The 20,195-nt window shown below is 40.8% G+C and overlaps 1 protein-coding gene across 1 annotated transcript in view; it reads left to right on the forward strand.

Annotated features, from left to right (window-relative positions):
• The window catches only part of LOC309565491 (natural cytotoxicity triggering receptor 3 ligand 1-like), a gene marked incomplete at its 3' end in the record, with an annotated part of 76,151 nt that extends 58,688 nt beyond the window's left edge, over window positions 1–17,463 (forward strand). Inside the window, exon 5 of the mRNA XM_082270461.1 lies at window positions 17,459–17,463. Coding sequence (XP_082126587.1) covers window positions 17,459–17,463 — 5 coding nt within the window. The remainder of the gene's footprint in view (window positions 1–17,458) is intronic.
• Window positions 17,464–20,195: the final 2,732 nt, after the last annotated feature.

The raw sequence follows: 20,195 nt of genomic DNA on the forward strand, positions 1-20,195 counted from the left end.
ATCCAGCAATGTCCAAGAGTCCCTCAGCCATTGGAGACTCTCCTTACTGATTGGCTGTGACACAGTCACGGCGCCATTGGCTCCCACGGCTGCCAATCAAGGTCAGTTAGCCAATCAGGAGAGAGAGAGGAGGCGGGGCCTAATGGCAGCTCCGTGTCTGAATGGATACACGGAGCTGCAACTCAGCTCAGGTGCCCCCATAGAAAGCTACTTGCCATGGGGGCACTCTACAGGGGGGAGGGGCCAGGAGCACAGAAGAGGGACCCGAGAAGAAGAGGATCTGAGCTGCTCTGTGCAAAACCAACAAGTATAAAATGTTTTTTTTTAAAGACTTTACAATCACTTTAGTCCTTCTAAAAAGACCTGCTCCCTGCTAAACAATATTTTTTTATTTATATATTTTTTTCCGGTACATGTGTCCCATGGCAAAGTGTGCAAATTAGCTTTAAAAAAAGCCAGAACAAACCTCGACTCTCATAGACTTTGTGTGTTTGTGGATCCTCCTGAGATCTGAACCCAGATCAGTTCCCTCATCACCAGCCAAGAGGCATCCTGGGGCAGAGCATGATAAAAAAAAAAGCTCCCTCTTGAAGAGAATATAGAGAGTTGTACAATCCGGTCCTCACATTTGGCCAGTTTAGGATTTGTAGCTGCTGAAAGTAAAACAAACATTATCAATATCGGTTTATAGTCAGTAAATGTAGAAGTGTTGAGGATGTTTTTCATACATGCAGAATTAAACTTTTTTTTTGTGCTTTTCTTTTATAGGAAGGAGACCATGGATACATACTGTTATGGACTTTCTTTTTATGGCATCATGCATCGTAGTAGTATACTTGATTATTTCATTAATATTCTCCCTGGTGGGTAATGATGGTAAGTTTGTGAAAGTCCTAAATATAGGAAAAGAAAGCAGGACTTTAACGGTGCCGACATATATTAACACCACAATCATATATAAAACCTCATGTTTTTATTCAACAAAATTCGTTAAAAATCAAACAATTTTAAAAAAGGCAAGTTATTTAAAATCCAGTATGTATTTGGTACAGTGGTTCATTCTATACTGATATCTTCATTTGGGATAAGTGAGGACTTCAGGAAGTGTCTTCAACGTGTTTCACCATAACTGGCTTCATCAGGAAGGAGATTGCTACATGGAGCAAATTGTATACAAAAACTCTATAATCAGATTTACACATACATCACTTGCACAAAGTCAGGGATTTTGTAGGATTTCAATTAGGTAAATGATTAACCAATTAAACCAAGTAGGTGCTAATGATTAGGGATGATCGAACTTTTGAAAAGTTCGGTTCGACCAGAACACCCGAACTTCACGAAAGTTCGGCCCGGATTTCAGAACCCCATTGAAATCAATGGGACCCGAACTTCTGTAATCAAAAAACACCATTTTTAAGCCCTAAAACCCAATAAATGCCCCTAAAAAGTGCCTAGGGTTCTGGGTCATGCCCCATTAACTATTAATCACACAAAAAAAGTTCTTAAAAATTGTCATTTTTGATAAAAAATCCAATTATTGAAAAATTAAAAAAAAAAAAGAGAGATTTTTTTGATTTTTACTTTGGATTTAGTATCTGGGGGGGTCTAAAAGGTGTGCATGTGAAGTTTCAGCTCTGTAGCATGTCCAGAACCATGAAAAAAAAAAAAGATAATTTTTCAGTAGAACAGGGATGTGGGTTGGGACCCTCCTTTAACTTTAACACCTATATGATCTTTTTTTCTGGTTCTGGACATGCTACAGAGCTGAAACTTCACAGGTACACCTTTTAGACCCCCCAGACACAAAATCACACAAAAAAAGTTCTTAAAAATTGTCATTTTTGATAAAAAAGCCAATTATTGAAAAAAAAAAAAAAAAAGAGATTTTTTGATTTTTACTTTGGATTTAGTATCTGGGGGGTCTAAAAAGTGTACATGTGAAGTTTCAGCTCTGTAGCATGTCCAGAACCATAAAAAAAAAGATTGTTTGTATTAGAAAACTTTAAGCACAGGAATATGGCTTCTCTGCTGTAACACCTTGCCGGTTTAATAGCAGGCATTTTTTTGGGTTCTTTGCAGTCAGGAAAAACATCTGAACTTGTGTATAGTGGTACTGTGCACAAGTTCTGATGTTTTGCCTGCCTCCAAAACCCCCCAAAAAATGCCAGCAAAAACACACCTGGGCATTTTTTTTTTTGACGCTAGCGTTTTTTTGGGCATTTTTTGGGGTTCTTTTGAGGCAGGCAAAACATCTGAACTTGTGTGTATAGAGGGTATATATAGACATATATGTCTGAATATATACCCCTAGACATATATAGGTGTGATAGTAGCAGAAATATATTACTGTAAATGATTTCATTAGCGCAAGCATTTATTTCTGCTACTATCACACCTATATATGTCTAGGGGTATATATTCAGACATATATGTCTATATATTCCCCCTATACACATATTCAGATGTCATGTCTGACATCAAACATGTCCTCAAAAAAGCACTGGCAGTGGCAGCCCCTGCAGCATAAAAAATGCTTGCTGGTGAGAAGCCATATGCCTGTCCCGAAGCAACTCAGAGAAATGATCATTTCTCTATAGCGGTCACCCTGCTATGGAAGGGTTTTGTCACCCTGCCATAGCAGTCACTGTCAGTTAACCCTACACTACACTACGGTCCCCTGACACTTAACACTTTCCCTACAGAAACTAAATTTTTGAAGCTAACTTAAGTGTAAAGGAGCCCTCTAACTACACTAGATATCCCTTTCCTCACACTAAAAATAGCTAAATGACACTTTTAAAGTAAAATTAACAGAACTGCTTCCACTCTCTTCCATGTCCAGTATAACAATGCTGGGAATATGGCGGGGGCGATCTTATATACTGGGGGGCGTATTTACTAATGATTGGTCTAGGGACCCCCTAGTCACTCCAATCACATTCCTAGCATTCTCCTGCCCCCTCAATTGGCTTTTGCTAATGGTTCTGGTCCAATCACGGGCTTTTAAAGCCCATTTCCTGAAGCATTGCATTTTGGGCGGTTCTGGTTGCCGAATTCCGAACTTTTTGGGCAAAAAGTTCTAAATTCGGCCGAACCTCGAACACCCAATGTTCGGGCCGAACCGATGGTGGACCCGAACCGTTCGATCATCCCTACTAATGATCCCCAATTGAGGAAAACAATGCATTAACCACTTTACCACCAGAGGATTTTGCTGTCTTACGTCTGGGCCACTTTTCGGCACTGTGCGACTTTAACTGACAATTGCGCGGTCATGAAATGCCGTACCAAAACAAAATTTACGTCCTTTTTTTTCCATAAACAGAGCTTTCTTTTGGTGGTATTTGATCATCTCTGCGATTTTTACTTTTTGCGCTATAAACAAAAAAAGAGCAAGAATTTTGAAAAAATAACAATATTTTTCACATTTTTTTATATGAAATTCCCCCCAAAAAAATTTAAAAATCAAAATTTTTTTATCATTTTTGGCCAATTTGTTTTCTGCTACATATTTTTGGTAAAAAAAAAATTGCAATAAGCGTATTTTGATTGGTTTGCGCAAAAGTTATTGCGTTTACTAACTAAGGGAAAGATTTCTGTCGTTTTTGGTGTTTTTTTTTAACGAGTAATGGCGGTGATCTGCGATTTTTTTTGTGGGACTGCAACATTGCGGCGGACAGATCGGACCCTTGACTGACATTTTTGACACTTTTGAGGGTACCAGTGACATTACTATAGTAATCAGTGCTATACATATGCACTGTTACTGTAAAAATGACACTGGCAGGGAAGAGGTTAATTTTATTGGAGAGGGAGGGGTTAATGTATGCCTGGTGCTTACTGACGTGTGTGGGGGGAGGTGACTGAGTGACACAAGGACAGATCGCAGGTTCAGCTATGCTGAACCCTGCAATCTGTCACTGTCTGTCACTTAGGAGATCCGCCCGCTCTGTTTATACAAGCGGGCGGATCTCCAGACTCGATTCCCCGACGATCGGGGAAGAGCAGCGGCGATCGCCGCTACTCCTCCCCTGGCCCGACTACCGCTGTGACTGAATACAGCGGGAGCGAGCCACCGGCGCCGCGCGCGCGCCGCCGGGAAGGGGGAGTGTCTGCCAACGTAGGTCTACGTCTTCAGACCTACAAGAGCCACTTTGCCGCAGTACAGCTCTAGTAAGCAGACGGCAAGTGGTTAACTGAAAAATTAACACAGAAACAGCTGTATAGGAGGCTTAAAACTGGGTGAGGAACAGCCAAACTCTGTTACTAAGGTGAGGCTATGGATGGCAGTTTCCTGGCACAGGTCATACACCATGGCAAGAATGAGCACATCAACAATACACAAGGTAGTTATACTGCATCAGCAAGGTCTCCCCCAGGCAAAGATTTCAAAGCAGACTGGGGGTTCAAGATGTGCTGCTCAATCTCATTTGAAGAAGCACAAAGAAATAGGCAATGTTGAGGTACGTAGACGCAGTGGTTGGCCAAGGAAACCTGATGCAGCAGATGAAAGACACAGCATGCTTACTTCCCTTCCACATCAGAAGATCTCCAGCAGAGCCATCAGCACAGAACTGGTGGAAACCAGTAGGACTCAGGTACACCCATCTACTGTTCAGAGAAGTCTGGCCAGAAGTTGTCTTCATGAAACAATTGTCTTGCCAAAAAGCCTCCAACATGGAAACAAGGCTAAGAGACTCAGCAGTGCAGGAAAACATAGAAACTGGGGCGCAGGAAAATGACAGCAAATGCTCTGGACTGATGAGTCACAATGTGAAATATTTGGCTGCAGCAGGAGGCAGTTCATTGGCGAAGGGCTGGAGAGCAGTACAAAAATGAGTGTCTGTAGGCAACTGTGAAGCATGGTGGCATTGCAAGTCTGGGGCTGAATTTCTGCAAATGGAGTTGGAGATTTGGTCAGGATCAATGCTGAGAAATACAGGCAGATACTTACCCATTATGCCAAATCATCAAGGAGATGTGTGATTGGCCCCCACATTTTGTCTGCAGCAGGACAACCACCCAAAACACGCAGTCAATGTCATTAAGAACTATCTTCATTGTAAACAAGGAGAACATTGAATAACAAGGAGTCCTGGAAGTAATGGTTTGGCCCCCACAGAGCCCTGATCTCACCATCATGGAGTCTGTCTGGGATGACATGAAGAAACAGAGGGATTTGAGGCAGCCGACATCCACAGAAGATCTGCTTTTAGCTGTCCAAGATGTCTGGAACAACCCACCTGCCGAGTTCCTTCAAAAACAGTGTGCAAATCTAACTAGAAGAAGGCAAAGGGCGACTCACCAAATATTAATTGGATTTGGATTTCTCTTCTGTTCATTTAATTTCCATTTTGTTAATTGATAAAAATACATTTACGCTTCTATATCTAAAAACTTTCTTCATTTACAGCATTAGCATCACACCTGCCTAAAACTTTTTCACAGTACTGTAAATCAAACAAACTGTCCCATGTGCAAAACTTTTTTAGGTCATCCAACTTGCTGTAGAATGCAGCAACATACGTGAGTTGCAGCAAGTAAGTACCAAATCAATCATGGCCTCCACACATGGCCATAATCCAAAAGCATCTAGCTAATTGAACCTTGCTATATGTTATCTCATCCCTACCTACCCCAGCATTGATTGTTCACATTTCCCCCCGAAACACATTCAACACTAAAGGGAGCAATACATCCATTGTTTTCATACATAGACATGGAACAAATGTTTAGGTAGCCAGAGGGAACAAAACCTATGATGAGATTTAGTGTGAAGAAATGAATACGCTTGAACTAACACATTTGTTTTCAGTTATGTACGAGGTTTCTTCAAAAAGTTTCCACACTTTTCTAAACTCTTTTTATTAAGAATTAAAAAAGAAAAATACACTTTTACTAAACTGCAAGGTCAGCTGGCCTGCCAGACAGACAAGTCACATGACACTCTCAGACACGCCCAATTACTACTCCTCCCACCCTCACTGTTTCCAGCCAAAATTTAAAAGGGTGGAAACTTTTTGGGGATTCCCCATAGAGGTAACATAATACCACTTCCTTACCGCCCCATATCAGGTTTACTTTTATCACACTTGGTAATGACGTACGGGATTTTGCATCCACCATTTCATTTTCTGAAGTTCTGCCTGTGCATAATGTTCAGAATGATAGGCAGAGGCGCATAAAGGAGTTCAACATATGGCTTAGTAAATGGTGTCAAGAGCAAGGATTTGGCTTTGTTTCTCATGATAGCTCTACTTGGAATAGAAAGGAACTGTACAAAAAAGATGGTTTGCATCTTTCTCTCAAAGGAACAAATGTACTTAGTGAACAACTCCAAGAATTTGCGAAAGAGTATTTAAACTAGGAAGGGGGGGCAAAAGAGTGAAAATACAAGAGTCCAATTGCCCCCCGAAACAATGCCAGAACAGGTCAGAAGCACAGAGGTTAAGAAATGATAAGCTCAGAGTCCTGTCTACAAATGCTCGCAGTTTAGGTAAAAAAATCAATGAACTTGGGTCAATAATGGCATCTGAGAATGTAGATTTAGTGGCTGTTACGGAGACATGGTTTAATGAAAGAAATGACTGGGACATAACCATACCAGGATACTCTTTATACAGAAGAGACAGAGAAGGCAAGAAAGGAGGAGGAGTGGCCCTGTATGTGAAAGATAGCATTAAATCTAACCTAATACAAGTTGGTGAGGCCAACATAGAGTCAGTTTGGGTTACGTTGCAGTTTGCTAATCATGCAGTAACTCGTGTAGGTGTGATATATAGACCACCTGGTCAAGTTAAAGAACTAGATGATCTACTAGTTGAAGAAATAGCTAAAATGACAATGAAAGGAGAAGTTATCATTATGGGAGATTTCAATCTTCCAGATATAAACTGGAAAACCAAAAAAGCAAGTTCTACCAGGAGTACAGATATTCTAAATTCCCTACTGGGGTTGTCTCTGCAACAAGTGGTTGAGGAGCCAATCCAGAGGGAGGCCATTTTGGATTTGGTATTCACAAATGGGGATTCGGTATATGATGTCATTGTAGGTGAAACCTTGGGATCTAGTGATCACCAGTCAGTGTGGTTTAATATAAGAACTGTGAAAGAGTCACACCACACAAAAACAAAAGTTTTAGATTTTAGAAAAACAGACTTTTCAAAAATGAAATTAGTCATAAATGAGTCCTTATCAGACTGGAACGGATTACATGGAGTCCAGGAGAAATGGGACTACTTAAAAGGTGCATTATTGAAGGCAACAGAAAATTGCATTAGACTTGTCAGTAAAAGCAAAAAAAGGAAGAGACCACTGTGGTACTCAGCAGAAGTGGCCCAAATCATTAAAAATAAAAAGCTAGCATTTTGTAATTATAAAAAAACCCAGAGCAATGAAGATAAGGAAATCTACAAGATTAGGCAGAAAGAGGCCAAGCAAGTTATAAGAACTTCTAAAGCGCAGGCAGAAGAAAAACTAGCTCAGTCTATGAAAAAGGGGGATAAGTCATTCTTCAGATATATAAATGAAAAAAGGAAATTAAAACAAGGAATAACTAAAATAAAAACAAAGGACGGAAGGTATGTAGAAGAGAATAAAGGGCTAGCTGACTGCCTTAATGAATACTTCTGTTCAGTTTTTACAGAAGAAAAAGAAAGAGAAGGACCTCCACTTGAAAGGATGACTAATGAATCGTTTGATGCATGTGTCTTTACAGAGGAAGTCGTTCTAAGATTGCTGTCTAAAGTGAAGACAAATAAGTCACAGGGTCCTGATGAGATACACCCAAAATTATTAAAAGAGCTTAGTGGTGAGCTGGCAAAACCATTAACAGATTTATTTAACCAATCATTAGTAACAGGAAGGAAGATTGGAAATTGGCAAATGTCGTGCCCATTCACAAGAAAGGTAGTAGGGAGGAATCGAGCAACTATAGACCAGTGAGTCTGACATCAATAGTAGGCAAATTAATGGAAACCCTATTAAAGGATAGGATTGTGGAACATCTTAAATCCCATGGATTGCAAGATGAAAAACAACATGGGTTTACTTCAGGGAGATCATGTCAAACAAATCTTATAGATTTTTTTGACTGGGTGACTAAAATAATAGACGGTGGAGGTGCAGTAGACATTGCATATCTAGATTTTAGTAAGGCTTTTGACACTGTCCCACATAGAAGACTTATCAATAAACTGCAGTCATTGAGCATGGACTCCCATATTGTTGAGTGGATTAGGCAGTGGCTGAGTGACAGACAACAGAGGGTTGTAGTCAATGGAGAACATTCAGAACAAGGTCATGTTACCAGTGGGGCACCTCAGGGATCTGTACTGGGACCAATTTTGTTTAATATCTTCATAAGTGATATTGCAAAAGGCCTCGATGGTAAGGTTTGTCTTTTTGCCGATGACACAAAGATATGTAACAGGGTTGATGTTCCTGGAGGGAAACGCCAAATGGAAAAGAATTTAGGAAAACTAGAAGAATGGTCAGAACTCTGGCAACTGAAATTTAATGTGGATAAGTGCAAGATAATGCACCTGGGGCGTAAAAACCCAAGGGCAGAATATAGAATATTTGACACAGTCCTGACCTCAGTATCTGAGGAAAGGGATTTAGGAGTAATTATTTCAGAAGACTTAAAGGTGGGAGGACAATGTAATAGAGCAGCACGAAATGCCAGCAGAATGCTTGGATGTATAGGGAGAGGTATAAGCAGTAGAAAGAGAGAAGTGCTTATGCCGCTGTACAGAACACTGGTGAGACCTCACTTGGAGTATTGTGCGCAGTACTGGAGGCCATATCTCCAGAAGGATATAGATACTCTAGAGAGAGTTCAGAGAAGAGCTACTAAACTAGTACATGGATTGCAGGAAAAAACTTACCAGGAAAGGTTAAAGGACCTTAACATGTATAGCTTGGAAGAAAGAAGAGACAGAGGGGATATGATAGAAACTTTTAAATACATAAAGGGAATCAACTCAGTAAAGGAGGAGAGCATAATTAAAAGAAGAAAAACTACCACAAGAGGACACAGTTTTAAATTAGAGGGGCAAAGGTTTAAAAGTAATATGAGGAAGTATTACTTTACTGAGAGAGTAGTGGATGCATGGAATAACCTTCCTGCAGAAGTGGTAGCTGCAAATACAGTGAAGGAGTTTAAGCATGCATGGGATAGGCATAAGGCTATCCTTCATATAAGATAGGGCCAGGGACTATTCATAGGATTCAGATATATTGGGCAGACTAGATGGGCTAAATGGTTCTTATCTGCCGACACATTCTATGTTTCTATGTTTCTATGTTTCTATGTTTACTGCTACAGGGTGGCCGCTCTGTGCAGAATCACATCTATATACTGTATATGTATATATATAATACGATTCTGCACTTCCAGGTAGGGGGCACATGCCACCCGTGCGCCGCTTCTGCTGTGATTAGTCATAGTAGAAGCCGATCAGCTGGTGCTGGCCAATGGGTGTCTGCCAGTGCCCACTGATCTTCAAGGAGAGACACAGGACAGAGCTCTGCATATGTAAATAATGCAGAGCTTTGTCTTGTCACCGGGGATGTTATGGATTTTCTTTCCCTGCAAAGGGAAGGGAATAAAATCCATCACATCCCCTAATAAAAGCAGCACACTGTGTACACAGGCACACAGTTAACCCTTTGATTGCCCTAGATGTTTAGATCCTTTCCAGCCAGTGTCATTAGTACAGTGACAGTGCATATTTTTAGCACTGATCACTGTATTGGTGTCACTGGTTCCCGCAAAGTGTCAGTTAGTGTCAGATTGTCCACCACAAAATCACAGTCTTGCTATAAGTCGCTGATCACCACCATTACTAGCGGAAAAAAAAATAGTAAACATTCCAGTATATATCCCCTAGTTTGTAGACGCTATACCTTTTGTGCAGGCCAATCAACATACGCTATTTGTTTACCAAAAATATGTAGCAAGATACAGATTAGCCTAAATTTATGAAGACATTTGATTTTTTTTATCTTTTTTATAGGATATGTTTTATAGCAGAAAGTAAAAAATATTGTTTGTTTTTTCAAAATTGTCGTTTTTTTTGTTTATAGTGCAAGTAATAAAAACCGCAGTGGTGATTAAATACCACCAAAAGAAAGCTCTATTTGTGGGAAAAAAGGAAATACATTTTTTTTGAGTACATTGTTGCATAACTGCACAATTTCCAATAAAGTAATACCGTGCCGTATAGAACAAAATGGTCTGGTCAGGAAAGGGGGTGAATCTTCCAGGGGTGAAGTGGTTGGCTTCCCTGGCAGTCTGATTATTTCAGGATTTCTGTGATAAAAGCAGTACATTGTTTTGCATGGAAATCTGTTGTTTGATATTTTAAAACTCACCTTCCCCTGCGATCCCCCGCCGTCCTCCCCTGCCATCCTCCCGCTGTCCTCCCACTGTCCTCCTGCTGTCCTCCCGCTGTGTGCTTGGCCGAAGCCGGCACCTGTCTTCCGGTTCCCTGCGAGCGCTGCGACGCAGGGGGGTGGAACCGGCGGCATTTCAAAAAATGTAAATACACTAAATGACATAATACAAAGCTGTGATCCTAAGGGATTACACTGTATCATGCCGAACTGGAAAACAGCGACAGCAAAACTGAGTTACTTGAAGAACTGAGCGATAGCGATTGGTGGGAAAATTGGTCATCAGGTACGGAAAGTGAGGACAGCGAGGATTCTGATGTCTCTTTCTGGCACATCACTCCATTGGAAGTTCTGAAGAATCATTTGATATTCTTCCCAAATTCCACAAGCGATGTGCCAGAAAGAGACATCAGAATCCTCGCTGTCCTCACTTTCCGTACCTGATGACCAATTTTCCCACCAATAGCCATCGCTCAGTTCTTCAAGTAACTCCGTTTCGCTGTCGCTGTTTTCCAGTTCGTCTAAAAGTGCTTTTGCGCAAAAAGAACGCTTTTTGGACGCCATGGTCGTTCTCTATTTTCCATGCACAAAGAACTGGAAAAGCACAGGCAGGGCACTGGAAAAGTCACCAGGTGAAATCCTGTGGTGAAATGGGATGATACAGTGTAATACGATCACAGCTTTCTATCATCTCATTTGGTTTATTACACTTTTGAAATTGCCGCCGGTTCCACCCCCCTGCATCGCAACGCTCGCAGGGAAGGGAAACGGAAGACAGGTGCCGGCATCGGCCAAGCACAGAGTGGGGAGAGACTGTGAGGACGCCGGGGAGGACGGCTGGGGAGGACGGCGGGGGAGGATGGAGGGGGAGGATGGAGGGGGAGCACAGGGAAGGTGAGTAAGATTCTGGGGTAATCCTGAGTGTGGCTCGGGGTTACCACTTTTGGTACTGAAAATTAACCAAAAATGAGTGCAAAGAATATTCAATTCGGCAACATTCGTTAACATTCAAAACAAGAGCATCTGAGCAGCCTCATTCGCACACCGATCATTGATTTACAATGAGTGTGAAGTATATCTTATGAATGTTAGTAATTCTCGCAGATTGAGTGTACACACACTTTCGATGGATGGATCCCCAAAGAATTGTTTATAAATTGACCCCCCTACAAAAGAAAAGATAAATGAAAGCAATTTGTTTTCATTTTGGATGGAGTAAGGGAGGATTATAAACCCTGTCAGGTTTTCTGCGCTGGGAGTGTATAGTGAGCGCGCTCTCAGCACACAGCCTCTGGTCATCATGGACACATACAGTAGGTGCAGCGGCTGGACGTTAACAGTAGGGATGATCAAACTTTTGAAAGGTTCGGCTCGACCAGAACACCCGAATTTTCAGAAAGTTCGGTTTGGATTCCAGAACCCCATTGAAATCAATGGGACCCGAACTTCGGGAATCAAAAAACACCATTTGAAGCCATAAAACCCAATACGTATGGTATAAATAAAAATCGGCGCTAATTCAAAAAAAATAATTTTTTCTAAACAAGAGTGGATATACAGATGGCAAATATAGTTCAATTAGGGTGAATCAACATCAGCATAAAAATCAGCGCTAATTAATATGGAAAACTTGATCAAAAATTATGTGAAAAATAGATATTCCTAAAAAATCTATGATATTTGCGCAGGTATACAGTACAATGATGTGAAGGATTAACAAATCCGCATAAGTTCATTTAGGTGAACAAATCTGTAGTGAACTTGTGACGAGTGAGATACTTCAAAATAAATGCGAAACTGATAAACTAATCCAATATCAGTGCAGATGAATAGTCAGTGCAATAAAATATCCCAAAATTACAAAGAGTTGTAGAATAATAGTAAAATAATTGAATGCTGTAATTAAACGATCAAGTGAACAATGATCTAACTAATCTGCCAAGGGACAATCGTGTTTACAAAAACGGAAACCATATGTTACTATGAAACAAATAGTAACCAAAACCGTGAGATAAATAAATGCTGTGGATAAACAGTGTGAGTGTACAAATATCTAGCTGATCTTCCCCGTGTCAGCCGTATAAGCACAAATAAAAAGAATGAATAAAATGTATGAAGCTGTCCCAATCAAATGAAAAATAATGGATAAATAATTCTGGTGTGAGAACACTCAATATATAAAATGACCCAATCAAATGATGAAAGAATCGTATTGGACAATGAATAGCCCAATCAATCCCAAAAAAAATCATGGTGAATCCTATGTAGAAAAGGTGTAAACTCCCAACTAATATAAAATACCACAATATTGTCCAAGATGTAATGCAAATAAATTGCAGTAAATGTCCACAATAATGTCCAAAATATGATATAAATAAAGTGCAGTGAATCGACAGATAAAAATCCCAATCCAAAGCAATCCAATAAAATCAAAAAAAGCAAAAAAGATGACTGTGTAAATAAATAATGCACTCCTCTATGTATACAATAGGTCTCTTCAAAAATGTCCAAAATCCAGTGTAATAAATAAAGAATAATGGGATGAATAACAATAGTAGTAGTAGGTAACGATCCGACTCTTGGTGCTCTTAATGTGTGCAGTGGCCGCTTACCTCAAACACACAATCCAATCGCATGTGTGTATTTAAATGATGAAGGTAAATCCACTCTCCAGACCGCTTCTCTCAGAACGATGAATGACTGGATCTTTAGTCAGCTAAATGTTCTGCTGCGGACTCCTGGGTTTCTAGATGACGGATTAGCCTCGTGGGGATGTAAAGGAGAGATCGCTCATGGTGCAATATCTTCAAACCAATTTATTGAGCAAAAAAAGTAATGCACTTACATCAAAGAAAAAACTATACACGCTGACACCGCTGTACAAGCGGTATGCAATAGGACTTCCGGTTCCGGCCGTGAACACGGAAGCAACGTCACCCGGCTCCTCCCGACGCGTTGCGTCACTACGCACGTGACTTTACCAGAATTATTTATCCATTATTTTTCATTTGATTGGGACAGCTTCATACATTTTATTCATTCTTTTTATTTGTGCTTATACGGCTGACACGGGGAAGATCAGTTAGATATTTGTATACTCACACTGTTTATCCACAGCATTTATTTATCTCACGGTTTTGGTTACTATTTGTTTCATAGTAACATATTGTTTCCGTTTTTGTAAACACGAATGTCCCTTGGCAGATTAGTTAGATCATTGCTCACTTGATCGTTTATTTACAGCATTCAATTATTTTACTATTATTCTACAACTCTTTGCAATTTTGGGATATTTTTTTTTTCCATAAAGTTTTTATTGAAAAGTAATTGTGCATACAGCAGTAACATTAAACATCCAACAAGTGTTTAACATCAACGTTAATATATCCAGAGGAGAAAAATCTCCGCATTACACAACAGAAGAATCGTACAAACATAGTAATAAAAGTGCATATTCAAATATTAGGAGGAGGGGAGATCGAGAAGAAGACAGGGGGGAATTTTTTGGGATGGAGACTTAGTTCCTTTATCCGGTCTATTGTATGTATGTCAAGTTATTGATGTAAAAGTACTCTAGTAGATCCTTAGTCTTGATTATATACCAGTTAATGAGTGTGAGAGTACTCTTTATATTTAAGCAAAGAAAGCCTGAGAGCTTTAAAATAAAGATGTTGACACTACTGAAATTGACCCATGTAGTAAACCTGATTGCAAGACTCGCGTTTAGAGTAGGATTATCAGTAGTCTAGGCAACCCCTCACAGCCCTGTGTTAGGGGGGGGGGGGGGATGCCTCTTGACTAATACAGGGACTAACAGCGGAAAGAATTAAACAGCTCATCTTTTACCTCAAAGAATAAGTATTTTCAGCCCTTATTTCATAAGATCAGAATATGTATTTGTTGTTTGGAAGTGGGACCAACACGCCCATGTGGTGGAAAACTTCTTCGGGGTATCTCTCGCTATATGGATGAGCTCCTCCATCTCTGAAATTTTTTTAACTCTGATGATCCATTCTTTTATGGATGGCGCCTCCGTGGATTTCCAGTGTACTGGTATACACAACTTGGCTGCATTAAGAAGATGCATGGGTAAGATTTTACGGTAGGAGGTGACTGAAGTGTTAGAATTATGAAGGAGAAATTGGGCAGGGTTGAAGTCTAAAGAGTACGTGGAAACTTGTGTAATTAGTTGGTGGATTTGTGACCAAAAGGGTTTTATTCGTGGACAATCCCACCAGATGTGTATCAATGAGCCTATGTCTTGAGAGCAACGCCAGCATTTATTGGGTAGGATCGAGTTAAAGCAATGGAGGAGCTCTGGGGTTCTATACCATCTTGTAATGAGTTTAAAGTTGTTCTCTTGGGTGACCACGTTAACAGAACCCTTATGGGTCAATGTAAAAATACGCTCCCAGTCCCCTTCTGACAGATCTATGTGCAGGTCACGTTCCCATGAAAGGCAGGCCTTTCCCGCTTTTGGGGAGAGATTCACAAAAAATAGATTATGTATCGCTGAAATCACATGTCTTTGAGAGGTGTTTTGCATGCATAGAGTTTCGAACTGTGTGAGTGAGCGTGAGAGTGAGCTTGAGATCTTTCAAGAAGTGTCTAATCTGTAGGTATAGCCAGAAGGGGAAAGAATTATTTCTAGACATGGCCGAGACGTCGGCAAATGTGATGATATCCCCATTTTGGAAGAAGTGGTGGGCAAGTAGGTTGGAATGAGGCCAAATATCACAGATATGGGGTATATGTGTGCCTGGGACAAATGCCAGGTTATTGTTGATTGGCGTTAGGGGACCGGTATAAGAAGAGAGTTTGAATTTGGAGCATGTGGCTTTAAAACATTTTAGTGTTGGGCCAATTAAAGGGTGACTCTTGAGTGAGGGGGGAATGAGATTTTCTGGTATCCACGGCGTTGAGGCTAAGTTTAGTGAGCTAAAGGAGGCTTCTATTGTTATCCAGTCCTTCAGATCACCATGAACATTCCAGTCTACTATTCTAGATAGATGGCATGCCGAATAGTAATGCTGGATGTCTGTATTTTATTGCACTGACTATTCATCTGCACTGATATTGGATTTGTTTATCAGTTTCACATTTATTTTGAAGTATCTCAATCGTCACAAGTTCACTACAGATTTGTTCACCTACATGAACTTATGCGGATTTGTTAATCCTTCACATCATTGTATACCTGCGCGAATATCATAGATTTTTTTAGGAATATCTATTTTTCACATCATTTTTGATCAAGTTTTCCATATTAATTAGCGCCGATTTTTATGCTGATGTTGATTCACCCTAATTGAACTATATTTGCCATCTGTATATCCACTCCTGTTTAGAAAAAATGTTTTTTTTTTGAATTAGCGCCGATTTTTATTTATACCATACACATCACTAATTTACGGTGGGGACACCGATTAAAATTGGCAGCTTTTTCTTATTCATTTTTTCCCTCATTTTTATACCTATTTTTTGGCTTGCTCCTATCAAACTCCTCTCTGTAGCGCATTGATCCTCATTTGTATTCATAAAACCCAATAAATGCCCCTAAAAAGTGCCTAGGGTTCTGGGTCATGCCCCAGGGACTATTAATCACACAAATAAGTTCTTAAAAATTGTCGTTTTTGATAGAGAGCCAATTATTGAAAAAATTATTGAAAAAAATTTGATTTCTTTGGATTTAGTGTCTGGGGGGTCTAAAAAGTGTCCCTGTGAAGTTTCAGCTCTGTAGCATGTCCAGAACAAGAAAAAAAAATAATTTTTCTTAGAATTTCAGTAGCGCAGGGATGGTGTTACCCTCCTTTCACACCTGGGCGTTTTTGTTTCAGGTGTTTTTCAGGCATTTTTTGAAGGCGTTTGGAGGCAGGCATGACATCTGAACTTCTGTATAGGGGTATATATGTGTGTGTGTGTATATATATATATATACATATACATATATATATATATATATACAGTAGATATATATATATATATATATATATATATATATATATATATATATATGTGTGTGTGTGTGTATATATACATATATATACATATATATATATGTATACCCCTAACCCAGAATCTGCATAGGGGGGTCACCCTGACATGGCAGAGTGGGGTCACCCTGGCATGGCAGAGTCAGGTCTCCCTAAACTACACTACGGTCACCCTGACATGGCAGAGTCAGGTCACCCTAAACTACACTATGGTCACCCTGACATGGCAGAGTCAGGTCACCCTAAACTACACTACGGTTACTGACACTTAAAAGTATCCCTACAAAAACTAGATTATTGAATCTAACTATAGTGGTATATAGCACCCTAACTACACTGCATATCCCTTTCCTCACACTAAAAGAACAGCTCCATACAGCAGAAGAAAATTGCAAAATGACACTGGAGCTTTACAAGCAGCAGGAGAAACACAAATGCTTACACTCTCTTCCACAGCCTCTGTATTACAGTGCTAGAGGTTTGGCGGGGCTATGTTATATACTGGGGGGCGTATTCACACCTAATTGGCCTCTGGACCCCGTAGTCACTCCAATCACATTCCTAGCAGACTCCTGCCCCCTCAATTGGCTTTTACTGACGTTTCTGGGCCAATCACCGGCTTTAAAGCCCAGTTCCTGTCCCATTGCATTTTGGGCAGTTCTGGCGACCGAATTACGAACTTTTTCCGCAAAAAGTTCGGAATTTGGCCAAATTTCGAACACCCAATGTTCGGGTCGAACCGATGGTCGACCCGAACCGTTCGATCATCCCTAGTTAACAGTCTTTGTCACCACACGTGGTTCATTTTGTGGTTAACTAATAAGTTTGCTGCTTTATTTCCCCAAATCTAGGGTTCTCCCACAATACAATGTTCAGTTTTCACCAAGAAAACTTATGACACTTGGACAAAAGTATACACCTAATACCTCAGTTTACAGATTTTTTTATTTTTTGGATGACGTTTTGTAAGGGTAGAGTAGATTTTGGGCAAAAAAAAATCATAAATCAGAAGAGAAAAAATGTTTTTTGCTCACATACTAATATCAACTTTTATCTGTTTTCAGCATGAGGAACTCTGAGTAGTGGTCGTCACCAGGAGCTTAGCTCATCTTATGTAACCTTTCCTTGAGTTTTTTTTTTTTTTTTAATAAACTTGCAGTTGAAAACTCTTCCCACAGTGTAGACTTCTGTAGGATAGAAATGTAGAGAACAACCATGCAGACACAAATGAAGACTGAACCATCAATAAAATAAATAATGGTCACAATTCCTTGCTGCTCCTGGAAATCTGTGACCGGCTAGAAAAACTAAAATACAAAAAGGATCCCAGAGCAAATGGGATTAAACCATCGGATCATCAATGTGTGACCAGTGTACAGGGGAGGACTGGGCCAGGGGGCAGGGGGGAAATTGACCCCTGGGTCACTCTGATGTCCTGTAAAAAGGCTGCACTGCTTCTGCCACAGACATGCCTAAAGGATTCCTGGTGAAGAGAAGTAAAAAAGTCCCCTGCCGCTGACCTACTGAGTGTGGGTTGAAGACAAGGACAGGGTAAAGGTCTCCTCCCCCAGCATGGATTATGTAAACCGTGCCTGAGCAGAGGTTGGTTCCATGCCCCGCTGGAGATTCTTCTACCCCAGCTCTCCCCAACCAACCCCTACTGGCCAGGTCGGGATCCTGGATTCAGTCGGTAAGTAGAGAGTATCTGGAGCAGAACTTCAGCTTGGAATGGGGGTCAGGAGGAAGAGGGGGAGTGGGAGGGGGGCCGAGTCGCTGCACCATGGGCCTCTGGTTTGTACTTGCCCCCTGTCCGAAAGTTGCCAGTCTGTCCCTGACCGTGTACGATGTGCAGCAATTCATAGTAAAATAAATGTGTGAATGCAGCAATAGATTTATAGTCATTATATTGGGGAGTGACTATTCTAATATTACATCTGTTGTGCTTTTTTTTATAGATTTGGGAGTGCAGATATATATTGCATTATCTGGTCTCATTATTTCATATTTAATATGGATGCATTTTGATATGACTTTCTTGACATTCTTCAAATTAGGTAAGTGTCTGACATTTTGCGCATATTGTGCATATATACTGTATATACAGTACTGTGAAAAAGTTTTAGACTCTGCAAAAATCAGAGGCATTAAATGTTGCTCTACCTTTGCCGTTCCCTGTTCAACTTAATAGCAATTTCCCTTTTCGATGGGCCCCTCAAGCTATCCAATACCTAGGGACCAAAATCCCTTCCAATCTTCAACTTGTTTTCCAATACAACTTCCATGTGAGACAAAAACCGGAAGAATTCCCAGCTCGATTCACCAACCAGTTTGCTGACCAACCAAATTAACCTGTCTGACAGTAAGCGTTAAAAACAGGGGTTTAGTTGGCAAACATTTGCAAACCCATGTGTAAGCTGCAAGGCCACTTCATGGCACTCTGTGTTACCTGCACTCCTTACTCCTGTAAATTTATGAAAGTCTACACAGTGGAAGCACATGCTCTCTAATGGATAGATAAGAGGCAAGTGAGCCTGGAGGTAGCCCAACCCTCCTTAAAGGCACTTGGGGGCACAGTGGACACCTGGCTCATAGCACAATGGCAGCAAAGGCATCCAGTGTGTCCACTCACCAGTATACATTACTTAGGTTAGTTAGGACTGCAAGTAATACAGGGTGCCATGAAGTGGCCCTGCAGCTTACACATGCGTTTGCAGATGTGTGCTAACTAAACCCCTGTTTTTAACGCATACTGTTAGACAGGTTAATTAAGTTGGTCAGCAAACTGGTTGGTGAATGGAGCTGGGAATTCTTTCTGTTTTTTGTCTCACATGCATTGCCCTTCCATGTGCTCTTTGCTATAAAGGCCAGTTATAGGTGGGGGCAGGGGCCATTTTATTTGTTGTCAATACAACTTCCAGCATTTACTGGCTACTTTCTATGCGGACCTAGAGAGATGGAAAACTCTGGCTATCTCCTGGTTCAGCCGATGCAATGTCCCGAAGATAAATGTTATGCTGCGCCTCCTGTATCTTCTGCAGACATTACCATTTAAGATACCACAGGTGATTATTAGAAAGCCCTGGGCTGCCTCCATTAAATAAGTTTGAAAAGGCAAACCTTCACGAATTTAAAGATAAATTCTGCGATGTGGAGGGGTCTGCTTTCCAGACCCTGCCTTATATAGTATGGCGACCCACATGGCTAGAGTGATTGATTGGTGCAGACACTCGTCTCGCAAACTGTGGGAGCAATAGTCTGTCTCGGTTCCCCTAGCCAGCATCCTGTGGACAGGGGCCCCACCTAGTCAAGTACTACAAGTTGGCCACAACCTCCAGCTTCTCCTCTCCTCTGACGCCGATTATCGGCCACCCAGACTTTGCTCCAGGTTTTACCAATAGGGCTTTCCAATGTCAACCTGGCCAAAAGTTGGTGAGAGTCTCCACCTTCTTTGGTTCCTCTGGATGTGTTCACCCTTTGACCTTGTTTGGCCCACTTACCACCTCAATTTTGGGCTGTTGGAAGCTTTTGCAACTCTCCCATTTTCTCCAGTCCCTTCCAGATCATACCTGTTTCTGTAGATCACCTACCCCATTCGAGGATCTCTGCCTAGGGGAAGGACCCATGTGGAAATCTCTCTCCTCCTCCTATGATATCCTTCTTGCAGTCACATCTCAACAAGTCCCTACATACTTAGGCAAGTGGGAAGGAGATCTTAATATCACTTTCTCAGAAGATCAAAAGAATCAGATCCTTTTTTTTTTTTTTGCTCATAAGGGGTCACTTTTGTAGCAGATACCAGGA

This window comes from Pelophylax lessonae, assembly GCF_965119305.1.
Source record: "Pelophylax lessonae genome assembly, chromosome: 10".
Taxonomy (NCBI): Eukaryota; Metazoa; Chordata; class Amphibia; order Anura; family Ranidae; genus Pelophylax; species Pelophylax lessonae.